This window comes from Gadus chalcogrammus, chromosome 2 (genome assembly GCF_026213295.1).
Source record: "Gadus chalcogrammus isolate NIFS_2021 chromosome 2, NIFS_Gcha_1.0, whole genome shotgun sequence".
In the NCBI taxonomy this organism is placed as follows: Eukaryota; Metazoa; Chordata; class Actinopteri; order Gadiformes; family Gadidae; genus Gadus; species Gadus chalcogrammus.
The window spans coordinates 17,339,278-17,358,174 of record NC_079413.1 but is presented as its reverse complement, the minus strand read 5'-3'; the positions used below and the strand labels follow the sequence as shown (position 1 = coordinate 17,358,174).

General features: G+C 44.1%; 1 protein-coding gene across 1 annotated transcript; it reads right to left on the bottom strand.

Annotated features, from left to right (window-relative positions):
• Positions 1 to 15,956: 15,956 nt before the first annotated feature.
• On the bottom strand, positions 15,957 to 17,986 carry LOC130371013 (uncharacterized). The gene is made up of 3 exons (XM_056576617.1): positions 17,865 to 17,986; positions 17,462 to 17,744; positions 15,957 to 17,347 (listed from the first exon to the last, which is right to left on the bottom strand). Exons 1-3 carry the CDS (start codon positions 17,933 to 17,935, stop codon positions 16,697 to 16,699), a joined length of 1,005 nt encoding a protein of 334 aa, XP_056432592.1. The 5' UTR covers positions 17,936 to 17,986; the 3' UTR covers positions 15,957 to 16,696.
• Positions 17,987 to 18,897: the final 911 nt, after the last annotated feature.

The window sequence follows — 18,897 nt, the reverse complement described above, 5'->3', positions numbered from 1 at the left end:
GTTTGTGTCACGTAAGTACAGGGCTCTCATGTCTCATGCATTCGGCGTGAGACACACGCAATTCAACCCATGCACACGCTCGAACCTGGTCTCACGAAAATACGTGACACTGTCACGTTATTTAATCTATTGAAACGTGATCAGGGACACGTAGGCCTATTTTCTAAATTTTGTATTTCAACTGGAAGTACGCTATTTGTCGTGTCACTAAGCATGACTTCCAAACTAAGGTTCTGTCCGGGAGCGTTCTCCCTAATGTCCCTTATGGAGCTCCGTACAGATCATTCATTGTTGAAAATTGTCTGTGATAACTAACAATTGACAGCTTTTGGCCACCTGTTTCTACTTTCACCTTTGATACTGAGAAATTGTGACAATACACAGATATATTAAATGCAGGTGCGCTGCTCTGTAGGCAAACCGCAAAGGAAAAAAGGGTAGCTGCTTCATCTGTTCTTTTTAGAATTGTATGTCTTGATGTTTATTTTATCTAGCCATCTGTTCTCTTGTTTTTGGCTATGTGAATGAACGTCCGCGTCGATGCCTCGATCGCAAGTCCAGTGTCGCGAGCGGACGTTGCCACTAGAAATCATACCGTATTTAATGGGTTGTAGTGAGTGTAACATAATTCACCTACAGTATTTTGTTATGTGTTGTTCTTTCAATTGTGTTAGGCATGTCGGTTCAGGGATCACTGTCTCTTTAAGGATTACGAGCGTCTCATGACGTCAGAGCCCATGCGGGATTTGTTTACCTTCAGCACGTTTTGATTTCCTGTTTCTCTCTTACTAAATAAACGAGTCACACAACTGTGTGCTCAACGTGTGAAATTGTATCTCTCACTTATGGCAATTTCCACAGGGTTATCATTAATATTGATGGGTAGGGGTTGATTATAACTCGTGAATAATATTGTTTAGACCACGGTCTGGGGGAATACTCTGATTCTGATTGGCTGCAGTGCGTGCATTAACTCCTGATATAGCCCTACAGACACCTGCTAAGTAGTTCCAGTCAGTGTTTAGATTCTCTGCCCGAGCCCGACGCGGGCCGAGACGGGCCGATATTTCCCACCACTATACTCGGGCCAGGCCTTTGATCGAGCGTTTTTATTTTACCATTGGTTTATTGGCCTAATCTATGCCATAAACAGAAATATTATAGGCCTTTATTACACGGGTCTTCTCAATGCCGTGGAACGCTCCGTTCACTTGCATGGGTAGTAGTCCGGTGACTTGTCTACCCCAGCGTCTTCCGTTGCTAAGCGACGTCACCGTCTTGGCGGACAAATTATTTCTCTGCTGATCAACACTACGAATGGCCAAAAGACTTGTATCCCCCCCCCCCTTAAATAAATACTATGGCAGAATTATTATTATTATTATTATTCTCATTCAACTTCAACATGTGTTTTTACAGTAGAGTGGTGGAGGGATGACGTATGTTGGCCAACCCGGAAGTGAGCGTCGCCCTGGATTCCCTCGACAAAAAGCCAACGGGCCATTGGATTTTGGATTATTGCAGAAACATTTGCATCTTTGAAGCACCTCCTGAAAAACTGAAAATAAATAAATATATAAAAATAACCGTGCTCCAAAGAACGAAATATAAACCAATGCATTCTGAATGGGAGTGTTTCACCGATTTTTCCATGCTACACAGAACGAAATGTAAACCCATGCAAATAAATATCATTAATATCCTGAGTGTGTAGGGTGGTATTCTATTTTTTTCAACGGGGCTGCATCCAGTCACTTGACCGTTATGGTTGCTATGGTGGTTGCTATCGACCCCCCCTCTAATCCTTACATGGCTCTAAAAACCATGCGGCAAAGGAGCTGCCGTCAATTGTGTTGTTTTTGTCGTAAACTAGGGTCCGATGGTTAGAAAATAGGCAGATATTCCAAGGTATCCTTAAAAGGCAGCTTGGATGTTTTTATTTTCTGCAGTTTAGACTTAATAATAATAATAATAAATGAAATTTATATAGCGCTTAATATGGTACTCTAAGACTTCTACTATAACCTATTTTGGAAAGCAAAACACCAAGCTCATTGATTTAACGAGGCAGGGTTATTTGAAACAATTTATTAAATAAATATTTGTGAGATGTCATTACTTCTCCTGAGTTTGCTTCCTATTTATGTCGAGTATACACCCCTACTGTCCACAAACGTCCCCCCCCTCCCCATATGGATTTGGAGAATTGTTGCTACGTCCCAGTGGTGGAGGTATCATATATATGAAAGAGGGCATTCAATTATACTATAATGATAAATTAGGAGGCCGAAGCCCTAAAGGAAGTGATGCAATAGGTGACTGAGGGTCAACATTTGAGACCCCCTTTTATCAAAGGGGGTCTCAAAGGACGCATACGCTTCAACCTGTGGCTCCAGCCCTACAGGAAATGACTCAGCAAGTGCTCCATCTCGTTGCACCTGCACCCAGCGGCTCGCTTGCAAGATTTTGTTGAGAGAAAAACACATGAACTTTTTGTTATCTCATAAGCGGCGTGGTGCCGGCTCATTTTGACCTTTTTACCCCAGACTTCAAAAACGTGGCCACAGGCCAGCTGTGTCTACACACCTTAAGCCACAAATGTACACCTCCATCCCACAAGAAATGGGGACTAGAAACTAACCTCTGTCCTATCTACATTTACTGTACTGTTGGAGGTCACGCCCCTTTTCCGGCCTTTTCGAGATAGCCAGGGATACTTAAATGTTTACACACATTTCCCGGGGCCCCGAGAACGACACATCCGAGATTTGGAGTTCTAGCCCTCAGAAGTGTTGCCTGCAAGACCTAATGGTTCAGAATGTGGTGGAAAAACAGTTTTTGAGATAGGAAGGTCCTACCGGCCTGAAATTTGAATACCTTATTCTAGGGCCTAACTGGGACCCCCGCACCGAAACTTGGCCCGGTCGGACCCCGAGGGCAGGAAGGGGAGGCCCTTCCTGCCTGAAACTTGGCCCAGTCGGACCCCGAGAGCAGGAAGGTGGGGCCTGGACTTTCATAATCTTCGCTTGATGAATGTGAAGGATGTTTGGTTGGATGTTATGACGAAGAATCATAATGTGAATGGGAATATTCTATAAATGTCTTGATATCATCTTTCGTCTCAAAACTTAGCCGCTTAAAGTCTCACTCCGAGAACCTTAAAATATGAATCAATCCATTAGAAGTATGAAAATATCTTCCCGGTGGTGAAACGGGGAAAACAAGGTGTGCTTTGACATCTACGTTTCGAGGCAATTGCAACAGTGCCACACATGATCATATTTGAATATGTTTCGGGGTAGTAATTAGCTGTCGATTTTGGAGGCCTTTATCAATAATGACCAGCTATAGATTTGCTTCCCGATGGAGATTTCTGACAAATTACATGTTATTTAGCATCTACACGTTAAGATGAGTCCAATGAGATCAAGCTCGCCCTCTTGCTACACCGAGATCATGTCCTAGACCATAGGTGTACCATGTAAAATACATGTTACCATTTGCTAGAGTGTCATGCTTGGTGTCATTGGACTCAGCTCAACGTGTAGATGCTGAATAACATGTCATTTGTCACAAATTTCTATCGGGAAGCAAATCAATAGCTGCTCAGTATTGATTAAGGCCTCCAATTTCGACAGCTAATTACTACCATTAAACATGTTCGAATATGCTCATATGGGGCACCGTTGGAATCGCCTGGAAGCGTAGATGTTGAAGGACATCTACGTTCGCCCTCTTCCGCCACCGGGAAGATATTTACATACTTCTGATTGATTAATTAATTGATTCAGCTATTCCCCCAGAAGTCTGGGGTCAAAAGGTCAAAAGGAGCCGGCGCCACGCCGCTTATGAGATAACAAAAGTTAATGTGTATTTCTCTCATAACTTTTTGTTATTATTAAAAAGAGGCCTGATTCTCAGATATGCATGTTGGATGGCTAGGGTGTAGGTCTGGGAAGAACTTCAGGCCAAAATCTTGCAAGAGAGCCGCTGGGTGAAGTTGCAACGAGATGGAGCACTTGCTGAGTCATTTCCTGTAGGGCTGGAGCCACAGGTTGAAGTGTATGCGTCCTTTGAGACCCCCTTTGATAAAAGGGGGTCTCAAATGTTGACCCTCAGTCACCTATTGCATCACTTCCTTTAGGGCTTCGGCCTCCTAATTGATCATTATAGTATAATTGAAAGCCCTCTTTCATATATATGATACCTCCACCACTGGGAAGTGGCAACAATTCTCCAAATCCATATGGGGAGGGGGGGGAGGGATGCTTGTGGACAGTAGGGGTGTATACTTGACATAAATAGGAAGCAAACTCAGGAGAAGTAATGACATCTCACAAATATTTATTTAATAAATTGTTTCAAATAACCCTGCCTCGTTAAATCAATGAGCTTGGTGTTTTGCTTTCCAAAAAAGGTTATAGTAGAAGTCTTAGAGTACCATATTAAGCGCTATATACATTTCATTTATTATTATTATTATTAAGTCTAAACTGCAGAAAATAAAAACATCCAAGCTGCCTTTTAAGGATACCTTGGAATATCTGCCTATTTTCTAACCATTGGACCATAGTTTACGACAAAAACAACACAATTGACGGCAGCTCCTTTGCCGCGTGGTTTTTAGAGCCATGTAAGGATTAGAGGGGGCGGTCGATAGCAACCACCATCGCAACCATAACGGTCAAGTGATTGGATGCAGCCCCGTTGAAAAAAATAGAATACCACCCTACACACTCAGGATATTAATGATATTTAAATTATTATGACCATGAAGTCTTTATTTGCATGGGTTTACATTTCGTTCTGTGTAGCATGGAAAAATCGGAGAAACACTCCCATTCAGAATGCATTGGTTTACATTTCGTTCTTTGGAGCACGGTTATTTTTATATATTTATTTATTTTCAGTTTTTCAGGAGGTGCTTCAAAGATGCAAATGTTTCTGCAATAATCCAAAATCCAATGGCAAAACCCGTTGGCTTTTTGTCGAGGGAATCCAGGGCGACGCTCACTTCCGGGTTGGCCAACATACGTCATCCCTCCACCACTCTACTGTAAAAACACATGTTCAAGTTGAATGAGAATAATAATAATAATAATAATTCTGCCAATAAATTTGTATTTAAGAGGGGGCGGGGGGGGGGGGGGCGATACAAGTCTTTTGGCCATTCGTAGTAGTGTTGATCAGCAGAGGAATAATTTGTCCGCAAAGACAGTGACGTTGCTTAGCAACGGAAGACGCTGGGGTAGACAAGTCACCGGACTACTACCCATGCAAGTGAACGGAGCGTTCCACGGCATTGAGAAGACCCGTGTAATAAAGGCCTATAATATTTCTGTTTATGGTATAGATCTCTCCTCAGATTAGGCCAATAAACCAATGGTAAAATACAAATAAAAACGCTCGATCAAAGGCCCGGCCTGAGTATAGTGGTGGGAAATATCGGCCCGACCTGGCCCGCGTCGGGCTCGGTCTCGGGCAGAGAATCTAAACACTGGAACTACTTAGCAGGTGTCTGTAGGGCTATATCAGCAGTTAATGCACGCACTGCAGCCAATCAGAATCAGAGTATTCCCCCAGACCGTGGTCTAAACAATATTATTCACGAGTTATAATCAACCCCTACACATCAATATTAATGATATTGATGCAATTATGATATTGATCACTTATTGCAATGCATTGCAATAAGTGAGAGATACAATTTCGCACGTTGAGCACACAGTTGTGTGACTCGTTTATTTAGTAAGAGAGAAACAGGAAATCAAAACGTGCTGAGAGTAAACAAATCCCGCATGGCCTCAGACGTCATGAGACGCTCGTAATCATGGTGGTTGCCATGGCGGCGCGCACGGTCGCAGCGGCTTATAACGGCTCTTCCCTTTCGGTGCTTTATTTGTTTTTTACGCTATTATTTACGTTTTTGTTTGTGTCTACTACACAAGGAAACAATTGCTACAGTAGACAGGCTTTACTGGTCGTTGGTTTCCACAGAAAATCCCCAGTCACAGCCGACTTTCACTGCCACAACAACATCCCGGACGAGATAGCGAGACCACCAGGCTCTCCGTGGATCGTAATCAGCTGCGGCAGGCGGCGCCGACGGAGAAGGGAGAGGAAGCAGAAGCGGGGACGTCGCTCTGGCCTCCTGGCAAGACTGAGGAATGACCCACATAAGCCTCCTCTACCGAGTATGTTCCTCTCCAATGCAAGATCTCTGACCCACAAAATGGACGAGCTGGAGCTACTCGCCAACGGTAACCGCTATGTACGAGACTGTTGCGTGTCTGTAATATCTGAGATATGGCTTCACCCGTCGATCCCGGACGCAGCCGTACAGCTGGGGGGGGCGCACCGTCCACCGCTGGGATCGCAACAAAGACTCCGGTAAGAGCAGAGGAGGTGGTTTGTGCATCTTTATACACAACAGCTGGTCTATAAACACAACAACTATAGACACACACTGCTCCCCGGACTTAGAGTACATTACAGTTAAATGTCGCCCAATTTTTCTGCCCAGAGAGTTAACAGTAGTGCTAATCACGGCTGTTTACATTCCTCCTGATGCCAACGTTGGCATAGCTCTCTCTCTACTGCTAAAAGCCATAAACACTCAGCAGCATGCTCACCCCGACGGTGTTCACATCATAGCCGGTGATTTTAATCAGGCAAACTTAAAGTCTGTCCTGCCGAAGTTTTATCAGCATGTGAAGTGTCCGACCAGAGGGAAAAACACATTGGACCATGTTTACACTAACATTAAACATGCTTACAGAGCCATACCACTACCTCACTTAGGCCAGTCAGACCACCTCTCTCTGCTCCTTACCCCTGCATACACCCCTCTCAGGAGAAGTGCACCACCACAGACCAAAACCATCACCACGTGGCCTCAGGATGCAATTTCCCAACTACAAGACTGTTTCCTACACACCGAGTGGGATGTTTTTAAACACCAGGACCTGGCTGTCCACACAGAATCTGTACTTTCCTACATCAAGTACTGCGTGGGAAACGTCACAGTGGACAAACGCATTTGTGTGTTCCCCAACCAGAAGCCCTGGATGACCAGCCAGGTCCGGACGCTCCTCAAGGTCTGCAACGCCGCCTTCAGGTCTGGAGACAGAGAGCAGTACAGCACTGCTAGAGCCGACCTGAGGAGGGGAATTAAGAAGGCAAAGGCGGACTACAGGAGGAAAATAGAGGATCACTTCTCTGAAAACAACCCACGGCAGGTGTGGCAAGGCATTCAACAGTTAACAAACTACAGGGGACCCAACACCACAACTCTGAACCCGAGTATCTCGCTGGCAGAAGAACTAAACAGCTTCTTTGCCCGCTTCGAGACATCAAGGACATCACAGACCTCAGCTTCATCACCACCCCAGCCCCCTCCAGCTCACAGCACCCACTCACTGACTGTACAGGTGCAGGATGTGAGACGTGTGCTTAGTGGAGTCAACCCCAGGAAAGCTGCCGGACCAGACGGACTTCCTGGGAAGGTACTCAAGGGCTGTGCTGACCAGCTCTCACAGGTCTTCACAACAATTTTCAACCTCTCCCTGACACAGGCCATCATCCCAGCCTGTCTGAAGTCCTCCACCATCATCCCCGTACCCAAGAAATCAGCACCGGACACTCTGAATGACTACCGCCCAGTAGCACTCACACCCATCATTATGAAGTGCTTCGAGCGGCTGGTCCTACACCACATAAAAGCCTACCTCCCCCCCACCTTAGATCCTCACCAGTTCGCTTACAGAGCGAACAGATCCACCGAGGACGCCATTGCCAATTTGCCATAGCCCTTCATGCTGCGCTGAGTCACCTGGAACACCGGGAGAGCTACGTCAGGATGCTCTTCATTGACTACAGCTCAGCCTTCAACACCATCATCCCAGCTATCCTGGTCTGCAAACTGTCAGCCCTGGGTCTCGACCCGCTCACCTGTTCCTGGATTAGTGACTTCCTCACAAATCGACCCCAGAAGGTGAAACTCGGTCCCCACTTCTCCTCCACCCGCACCCTCAGCACAGGCTCTCCACAGGGGGTGTGTGCTGAGCCCACTCCTCTACTCTCTGTACACCTTCGACTGCAGTCCCACCCACCCCAGCAACACCATAGTGAAGTTCGCGGACGACACAACAGTGGTGGGACTGATCTCAGAGGGAGACGAGTCTGCCTACAGGGATGAGATCCTGAAGTTAACATCGTGGTGTTCAGACAACAACCTGGCATTGAACATCACAAAAACTAAGGAGATCATCCTGGACTTCAGGAAAAGCAGAGCAGACCCGGCTTCCCTCTACATCAACGGTGACTGTGTAGAGAGAGTCCACACCTTCCGCTTCCTGGGCACCATGATCTCTGCTGGCCTCTCCTGGACTGCCAACACGGCGGCGGTCGTCAAGAAGGCTCAGCAGCGGCTTCACTTCCTCAGGGTGCTCAGGAGGAACGACGTGGGAGAGAAGCTACTGGTGACCTTCTACCGCTCCACCATCGAGAGTGTTCTGACGTTCTGTATCTCAGCGTGGTTTTCACAGTGCACTGAGGCAGAGCGGAAGAAACTCCAGGGAGTGATAAACACCGCACAGAGGATCACTGGCTGCCCCCTCCCCTCCCTGAAGGACATATACATCTCCCGCTGCCTAAGCAGAGCGGAGAGAATCACAAAGGACAGCTCACACCCTGGCTTTCACCTGTTCGACCTGATGCCCTCTGGCAGGCGCTATAGGTCCATCAGAACCAGGTCTTCATGGTTCAGAGACAGCTTCTTCCCAAAAGCTGTATCCACCCTGAACACACACATGCACTGACCCCCGACTGACTGTCCCCCCCCCTAACCTCCCACTGCTGTATTGTACTTTATTTTACTTTATTATTTATTTTACATTATTTACATTTCTATTTGGTATACTGTTGTTCTTGTTCTATTTATATATTTATTTATTTTCTCGAATGCACCAATTGGGAAAGCTTACTAAAAATGTCGTTGTACTTGACTCGTGCAATGACAATAAAAGGCTTTCTATTCTATTTCTATTCTATTCTATGTAATCCTTAAAGGGACAGCGATCCCTGAACCACCAAGACAGTAAACACCATGCCTAACACAATTGAAAGAGCAACACATAACAAAATACTGTAGCGCCGACCAGGAAGAACAGGGAGTCAGGCTTTTGGTCAACTAGGGGTTCTGTGCCTCATACACCGCTCGACTACAGAAACACCCTCTTTTATTGACTCACCAACACGTAGATAGAACAGCACACCTAACTAACACACAAGTCATTCTCGGTGATGGTGGCAACAACGACACACAACAGAACAACACACAACAATGAACAATCCCAACCCATTAACCCCACTGATCATTAATAACACCAACAACTAGCAACGGACCCAGAACAACAACAATAACAGCAACAATAACCGCAACAACATGCGCTCCGAGAATCCCCCAGAATCCCCGGCACGAACCCGGAAGAGAACGAACACGTTGCGAACACTGGTCGCTACAATACTGTAGGTGAATTATGTTACACTCACTACAACCCATTAAATACGGTTTGATTTCTAGATGTCATGGCAACGTCCACTCGCGACACTGGACTTGCGATCGAGGCATCGACGCGGACGTTCATTCACATAGCCAAAAACAAGAGAATAGATGGCTAGATGAAATAATAAATATCTGTGTATTGTCACAATTTCTCAGTATCAAAGGTGAAAGTAGAAACGGGTGGCCAAAAGCTGTCATTTGTTAGTTATCACAGACAATTTTCAACAATGAATGATCTGTACGGAGCTCCATAAGGGACATTAGGGAGAACGCTCCCGGACAGAACCTTAGTTTGGAAGTCGTGCTGACACGACAAATAGCCTACTTCCAATTGAAATACAAAATTTAGAAAATAGGCCTACGTGTCCCTGATCACGTTTCAATAGATTAAATAACGTGACAGTGTCACGTATTTTCGTGAGACCAGGTTCGAGCGTGTGCATGGGTTGAATTGCGTGTGTCTCACGCGGAATGCATGAGACATGAGAGCCCTGTACTTACGTGACACAAACCAGCACCGCAAACGTTCTCTCCCGCTTGAGATGACGTCTTTCTTTATAGGTTCATGGGTCTGATGCGCCGATTTCCCATGCTGATATCCCCGGAGATTCTCAGGCATTTGACAATTTGGCTATAGATTGTCTCATTACACGCTAAATAATATAATTATAGCCTAATTATATATATATAGCATATATATATATATATATATATATATATATATATATATATATATATATATATATATATATATATACACACACACATATATATATATATATATATGTAGCCGAGCTAAATTTAATTTGATTTTGTTTTATTTTTTTATCATTGTTCATACCTTTTTTAGTGTGAACTCCACCAAATATTGGTTCCTAAGTAAGTTGATTTCGTTGTTCCATATGGCATGCCTTTTGTTTCCCTGGGGAGTGGTTTGGCGTTGCACCTGTGTGTCTAGCGTCAGTGAGCGCTGATGCACGGAGCTGGTGAGTTCCGTTTGTGTCTCTCTCCGTGGTGCGGCCACACCAACCGCGTTACTCGCGTTGGACAACGCGAGTACCGCGCCTAACCTGACGCTTGACCAGTGTGTGGTGGTTCAACGCTCCAACGCGTCAACGCGCCAACGCAGCTAGATGAGTCCATTGTCCATGCAAGTGAACGGAGCGTTCCCTCTTCGTCATAACTATCAAACCAAACACCTTCACATTCACTGAGCGAACATTATGAAAGTAAAATGCACATTTCTCGCTAGAAATGTTTCCATAAACGCATTTAATGGCGTAACTATGTTACTATTTCCACCCAGAAGAAAAAAGAAAGATGTCGGCCGTATGCTTCTGTGCAAGCTCACTACTCTCTGCCAGTGACGTCGGGTCAAGCTCCACGCTGATTGGCTACCGCTGCTAAGCGTCACGCGTTGGAGCGTTGAAAGTTCAATTTTCTGAACTCCGGGCGTTGGTGCGTTGGGCGCGTTACTGCGTTTACGTGCGTAATTACGTGCAACTGCCGCGCCTAACGCCCCCAACGCAACGCTTCAACGCTTCAACGCGTGTACCGCGCCTAGACCAATGGTTCCCTATGCAAAAATGCAGATTTTCAACGCCCCCAACGCGAGCAACGCGGTTGGTGTGGCCGTACCTTTAGAGTTTTATGTTAACCCCTTGTTTGTTGCCCTTGAACGGCTGTGGTGGTTCACACTGCTTTGCGACGTGCTTTTAGACACGCGGGAGAAACTCTGGTGCGTAGACAATTTAATTGAACTGTTGGAAGGGTGGATTTTGATTAACTCGTAACCTAGCTTGAGCCGGTGGTAGCTTAGTTTTTTTCCCGCCTTGATATTTCAAATGCGGTTGTTTTATCCGGTATGTGTGGTCAATTGTTTGCTTCCTTTGTTTTGTAGAGTGGAGAGTGATATCCCGGATTGTGTGTGACGCCCGTGTTGTTTTGTCTCCTTTGGAAAGGTATGCCTGTTATGTGTCTTTGTTTATGGTAAAATATGTAAAATGAGTGTGAGGAAAATGACAATTCTATTATATTTTATTTCCTTTATTAGTGTATATATTTAATATACTGTCTTTTTATTTTATTTATTTATTTGAGATCATTTTATGCTTTGTTTACATTTTTATAATTTATTCCCTGCATGTATTCATTGAAAGTCACAGGATATATTAAGCTAGCGTGAGTGAGTGAGCGCTGATGCACGGAGCTGAGTGGAGAGTGATATCCCGGATTGTGTGTGACGCCCGTGTTGTTTTGTCTCCTTTGGAAAGAATAAACCTCCAGTACTCGACTCCTGTGTGTGCCTCACTCAAAGATACAAGACACAACGCAGAAAGACATCGGTTACATACATACATATATATATATATATATATATATATATATATATATATATATATATATATATATATATATATGCAATATATATAATTAGGCAATATATATTTAAGCAATAGATCACGCCAGGCTGTGGTATGTGCTCATTATACCACTGTTAAGGGGCGTTGTCCGGCCCCGACGCGCAGCGGAGGGCTGGCGACCTATATCACACTAAGGGATATTTAGCATAGAAAAATAATTTGTGATTAATTGCGATTAATCGTGAGTTAACTATGACATTAATGCGATTAATCACGATTAAATATTTTAATCGCTTGACAGCTCTAGCATAAACATAACTAGGGTGCACTGTACTATCTGCGCACACCCTTTCTGAAGCCTCTCGCTCTCTCTCTCTCTCTGTCCCTCCCTCTCTCTCTTTCTCTCTCTCTCGTACCGTTTTGTGGGGCACGTTAATTGTCTGAGAACACTCCCATTCAGAATGCATTGGTTTACATTTTGTTCTGTGTAGCACGCAAAAAGTCGGACTATCGTGCTCTGGAACACGCTTCAATAGATTAACGTTCGTGCGCATGAGCACGAAATCGCATGATACCGGGTTGGGGGTGTAGGAGGGAGAGAGATGTAGCATTTCGTGGTCTGATCGACCAAGAGGGGGCAGTGCTGTACATTTGTATGCATTTTTCACATTGGCATACAAGAGATCTAGTGTTTTAACACCTCTAGTTGCACAGTCAATTAACTGTTTAAAAGTGGGCAAAGTCTTAGAGAGAAAGACATGGTTGAAATCTCCAGACACAACAATGAACGCCTCTGGGAACTTGGACTGAAGTCTCGCGATAGTGGTTTGATGCTCATCACACGCAACTTCCGCCTTGGCAGATGGGGGGATGTAAACAACAATGGCTATTACCACAGTGAACTCTCTGGGTAGGTAGTATGGCCTTAAACTAACTGCTAAAAGTTCAATGTCCTTGTTGCATACCTGTTCTTTGACAGTGGCATGATTAGGGTTACACCATTTGTTGTTGACGAGCAGTAAAAACCCCCCTCCATTCTGCTTACCGCTCGCTCCGGTGTCCCTGTCCGCTCGTACTGTCCTGAAGCCGGTGAAACTGATCAGGGAGTCAGGCGTGTTTTCCGTCAGCCACGTTTCTGTCAGGCATACGATGCTGCTCTCCCGGTACAATCTCTGGTACCTGACCAGGCTTTCCAATTCTTCGAATTTGTTTGTTAGGCAGCAAACATTTCCCATTGTGATGGATGGTAGGGCTGGTTTAAAAGTCTCTCTCCATGTTCTCGCCAACCTCCTCTTGTTCCTCTTCATCCCTGCACGGGTTCCCGGATGTCTCCTCTGTAAGAGTCCCTTCGGTCTGTCATGTTGAATCCCGAATATTGAGCCATGTACTTAGCCAGGCTTATCAGTTCCGGACGGGTGTAAACCACGGCAGTTTGCTCCGTCCGTCTGGCCGATATTAGGCACATATTTCCACTCCCGATCCAGATAGTATGGTTAAGTCTTGGTTAAGAACTTAACATGCAAAAGTTGTAGCTAACACACTAATAGGAAGTCTAGAAAAATACTAAATCAACATTGAACTTACACACTAAACAAAGCTGCACGCAAAAGGCTGCCGTCTCACCGGCGCCATAGCAACTAGATATATAACAACTGGGACCAGAAAATCGTTACTTTTTCTCCATTGAAACACATTCATATTTTTTGATCTCATTCGCACGTGGACAAAATTGTTGGTACCCCTCTGTTAATGAAAGAAAAACCCACAATGGTCACTGAAATAACTTGAAACTGACAAAAGTAATAATAAATAAAAATGTACTGAAAATTAACCAATGAAAATCAGACATTGCTTTTAAATTGTGGTTCAACAGAATCATTTAAAAAACAAAGTAATTAAACAGGCCTGGAAAAAGATGATGGTACCCTTAACTTAATATTTTGTTGCACAACCTTTTGAGGCAATCACTGCAATCAAACGATTTTTGTAACTGTCAATGAGACTTTAGCACCTGTCAACAGGTATTTTGGCCCACTCTTCATTAGCAAACTGCTCCAGTTGTCTCAGGTTTGAAGGGTGCCTTCTCCAGATGGCGTGTTTCCGCTCCTTCCACAGATGTTCAATAGGATTTAGATCAGGGCTCATAGAAGGCCACTTCAGAATAGTCCAATGTCTTGCTCTTAGCCATTCTTGGGTGTTTTTAGCTGTGTGTTTTGGGTCATTATCTTGTTGGAGGACCCATGACCTGCGACTGAGACCAAGCTTTCTGACAATAGGCAACACATTTCTCTCCAGAATGCCTTGATAGTCTTGAGATTTCATTGTACCCTGCATCGATTCAAGACACCCGGTGCCAGATGCAGCAAAGCAGCCCCAGAACATATCTGAGCCTCGTCCATGTTTCACAGTAGGGACAGTGTTCTTTTCTTGGTATGCTTCATTTTTGCGTCTGTGAACATAGAGCTGATGTGCCTTGCCAAAAACCTCCAGTTTTGTCTCATCTGTCCATAGGACATTCTCCCAGAAGCTTTGTGGCTTGTCAATATGCATTTTGGCAAATTCCAGTCTCGCTTTTCTATGATTTGCTTTCAACAGTGGTGTCCTCCTTGGTCGTCTTCCATGAAGTCCACTTTGGCTCAAACAACGACAGATGGTGCGATCTGACACTGATGTACCTTGACCTTGGAGTTCACCTTTAATTTCTTTGGAGGTTGTTCTGGGCTCTTTCGTTACCATTCTTATTATCCGTCTCTTCATTTTGTCATCAATTTTCCTCCTGCGGCCACGTCCAGGGAGGTTGACTACAGTCCCATGGACCTTAAACTTTTGAATAATATTTGCAACTGTAGTCACAGGCACATCAAGCTGTTTGGAGATGGTCTTATAGCCTTTACCTTTTACATGCTTGTCTATAATTTTCTTTCTAATCTCCTGAGACAACTCTCTCCTTCGCTTCCTGTGGTCCATGTTCAGTGTGGTACACACCATGTCACCAAATAGCAGTGACTACTTTTCACCCTTTAAATAGGCAGACTGACTGATTGCAAGTTTGAAGACACCTGTGATGCTAATTAGAGGACACACCTTAGTTTAACATTTCCCTATGGTCAAATTATTTTCAATCTTTTCTAGGGGTGCCTTCATTTTTGTCCAGGCCTGTTTTATTAGTTTGTTATTTAAAATGATTCTGTTGAACCACAATTCAAAAGCAATGTCTGATTTTCATTGGTTAATTTTCCGTACATTTTTATTTATTATTACTTTTGTCAGTTTCAAGTTATTTCAGTGACCATTGTGGATTTTGCTGCCGTCAATTGTGTTGTTTTCGTCGTAAACGTTAGCTTTTATCCGCTGGTTAGGAAATAGCCTGATATTCCAAGTTACTTTTTTAATCAACTTGACTCTTTTTTTTTTTATCGCTGTCTAGTGGCTTGTCATGTCACTCTGAGAGACGCGCATGGACCGATTTTATAGTGACACAGCCTGTAACCCATCTGTGTGCAAGTACCCCTGACTGCAGCCCGCAGACGGAGCCTACATGGAGGGGGCGGGCACTCAGTTCACATGGAGGGGGCCGGCCCTCCGCCCACATGGAGGGGGCGGGCACTCAGTCCACATGGAGGGGGCGGGCACTCTGACCACATTGACGATTGAGCAGATTTCCCCTGCTCTTGTTAATGCAAGAAACGGTAATACTATGTTAAGCTAGCAGGAGCCCATGCTGTTAATTAAACTATACAAACAGATGGTACGGGAGTATTGTGACTGGGTATCTTTCTTGCTGCATACCATGGAACTATTATAAAGTTAAGCATAGCCTAAACGACTTGCAAATACATTTTCTCTTGTTTATTTTTTTTTCACTTAACTGTTCCACTCATGGATCTATTAAGGTTCCACTTAAGAGTTCACGTTACTACCGTTCGCCGTTGCTCAATGTTTAAATCACAGTGCCTTGTTCGTGACCTGTCTCAAATTCACTAAGTGAAATAGTGCCCCCTAGTGATCTTTTTTTTTTTTACTCAGTATTACAGTTTTTTCCTATCGTTTTCGGTCATGTACCCATACTATGGTCACTTTTCCCTATCACTTAACACAGTGGGCTTTAGAGACACACACCTCTGCATATCTGTTAACCTTTGGTGCAAAATGCACTACAACAACCACACCACAAACAATGCTGCCATAACTTAACACATGTTTCCTCTCAGAACACTATGACCTAAAAAACACTAACATCTTGAAGCATTGCCAATTGCATATCTAAAATGTTGCTGTGTCCTCCAGTTTGGCATAGATTTCCTGTAGTGTTGCATTGAAAAAAAGAGAAAAAACACAGACAAACACTTCTTTGGACTACAGTAATAAAGTTTGTAATATTACAGTATGACAATCCAAGCCAAGTATCTGCTGACAGTGTTCATATGTCGGTTTACCTCCCACAAAAGATGTCACAATTGAGTGTGGTAAAAGTACTGTAATTGTAAATACAAATACAAGTGTTTTATGAGAAACTGAGAATAACAATTTTCAGTTTTTGTAATGCAAATTACAGACAGTAAGTACGTAATATATGATCCAGAAACAAATCACAAACACAAGTTTTTTTCACTGTGCTTTACTTTTTGGAGATTTTGTCACAGTGCAAGTGTTTCACAAAACAGAAAATACATTACAAAGTCAAAAAATGTGTTCTAACAAAAAATGCAATGCACAAAACCTGCACATACTGTATATTACAGTAGCCCAACAGTGGCGCAGAATTGGGCTAATCCCTCCTATCCTCCGCATTTGGCCACAAATTTTCATCTACGTCGCAATGTATGGTTTCTCTTGCCATACAACGTGGATAAAATCTTTTGGAATGCCTTATCCAGGCCTGGATATCTTCTGGGGCTATGTCCATACACCCAGCAGCCATTGCCTCTAATAGGGACATCTGGTCCTGAGGGCGGTGGTCATAGACCTTCCATCTCCACGCCGAAAAGAATTCCTCGATGGGGTTGAGGAAAGGAGAGTAAGGCGGAAGGAAAAGTGAAATCATCCTAGGATGTGCCGCAAACCACCCTGTGACTTGCCGGGAGTGGTGAAAGGCCACATTGTCCCATACAATTACATACGTTGGTAGATTCTGCCTGTCTACCTCTCTTGCTGTGAGCCTTTCGTAAAGCTCATCTATGAAGGCAATTAGGCGTTCGGTGTTGTATGGGCCTATGCCGGCCTTCTGCAGCTGCAGTCCATCGTTCGAAATTGCTGCGCACATGGTAATGTTCGCACCCCTCTGGCCTGGAACATCTATCGTGGCCCTTTTCCCAATCAGGTTCCTTCCACGGCGACGTGTTTTTGCCAGGTTGAAGCCAGCCTCATCCACAAAGATGAACGCATGTTCATTCTCACTGGCTTCAAGTTCCATGGCTCTCTTCAGGAAATTAGAGAATACACAAGATACCATAAGACAAAAATGACATAGCTTACAGTTTTGTGCAAAATCACAATCAACATGACACACAGTGTGTCCTGTGTTCAGTCTTACCTGGACGTATTGGTACCGGAGTTCCTTTATCCGCTCAGAGTTCCTCTCGAAGGGGACAGTGTAAAGCTGCTTCATTCGAATTTGGTGCTTTTTCAGCACTCTGGCGATGGTCGTGGTGCCAACATTCTCAATGTTGGCAAATACACCAATGTCTGCGATGATGTTTGCACAAATTTCTCTTAGCCTTATACTATTGTTAGCAATAACCATTTGCACTATTGCATTTTCTTGTGGCAAAGTGAATTTTCTTCCCCTTCCACCTGAGTGGGGCAACCGTTGGGTCCTACAATAGTGAGTCAGACACAAATGCACTGATACGTCAGGAGAGTTTTGGAGACTTCTCACATCACATTACTACTGTTACAAACACATCAGTCAGAATGCTGTAAATACTGTATAGTACCTGTTAGTTTGTGTGAAAACCCTCACGATTGATGCCACCGTTGATCTTGGCAAGTTCGGCTGAACCCTCATGGACAGACCATGATTGATTACATGGTCGATGACAGTTGCTCTGATTTCATCAGATACAACTGTCCTTGCTGCTGCTGCTCCTCTCCCTCTTCCTCTACCTCTTCCTCTTCCTCTTCCTCCTACTCCACCTCCACCTCCACCTTCACCTCTTCCTCTGCCTCTGCCTCTGCCTCTGCCTCTGCCTCTGCCTCTGCCTCTGCCTCTTGCTCTTGCTCTTGCTCTTGCTGCATCCATTTTCCTCTACCAACTACGTAAAGAAGTCCAAAGCAAATGCCAAAGAAGGCCCTTTTTCAACGAGGCACAAATTACATGTAAAACACCTGAGTAGGTCTTTAGCTGAGTAGGGCTTTAGCTGAAATGACCACCAGGTGTTTTGCATTGCAAAACTTATCCTCTGTGTTTTGTACAGATCATTGTATGTCGTGTTGCTTTTACGTAAAAAAAGTAATTCCATGCCAATTCACCAAGAACTATGGTGCACAGGGGGAAAAAAATCTAAATTACTGTAAAATAAAATAAATAAACTATAAACTAAATATTTTTTCTTATTCAAACATGTAACTTCATTTGTCTGTCCAAATGCAGCATCTTTCCATCTACAGTGATCTAAATTACTGTTAGGTTTTGAACAGAAAGTTCACTGTTTTGAACAGAGTATCTATACATTGGTAAAATATGCTGTAGTTCCACAGCGTTTTGCCGGTAGTGAACATTGACTGGGGCAGGTATCCATGAAATTTGGAAGAAGGCGTCATTGCCAGCATTTGTATCTTAGCATAGGGGCAAGTAACCACAGTTTGGTTCACATGGTCTACTGGTATGCTCACTGTGTGAAGTGTTTAGGGAATGCGAACATGGTTTAGGTAAATTGCCTAAAACGATAGGAAAAAACTGTAATAGCCCTACTATTGCCGTTTTCGCTTGCATTTTTGTATTTCTCTACTGATTGCTTTGACAATGCA

Bases quoted from the DNA above. Each gene is read 5' to 3' on its own strand.
- LOC130371013 (XM_056576617.1), bottom strand. From the start codon at position 17,935: ATGAGGGTTCAGCCGAACTTGCCAAGATCAACGGTGGCATCAATCGTG. The intron at 17,745-17,864 runs GTACTATACAGT...TCACTATTGTAG, and splicing joins GTTTTCACACAAACTAACAG to GACCCAACGGTTGCCCCACT. The intron at 17,348-17,461 runs GTAAGACTGAAC...AATTTCCTGAAG, and splicing joins TCCGGTACCAATACGTCCAG to AGAGCCATGGAACTTGAAGC.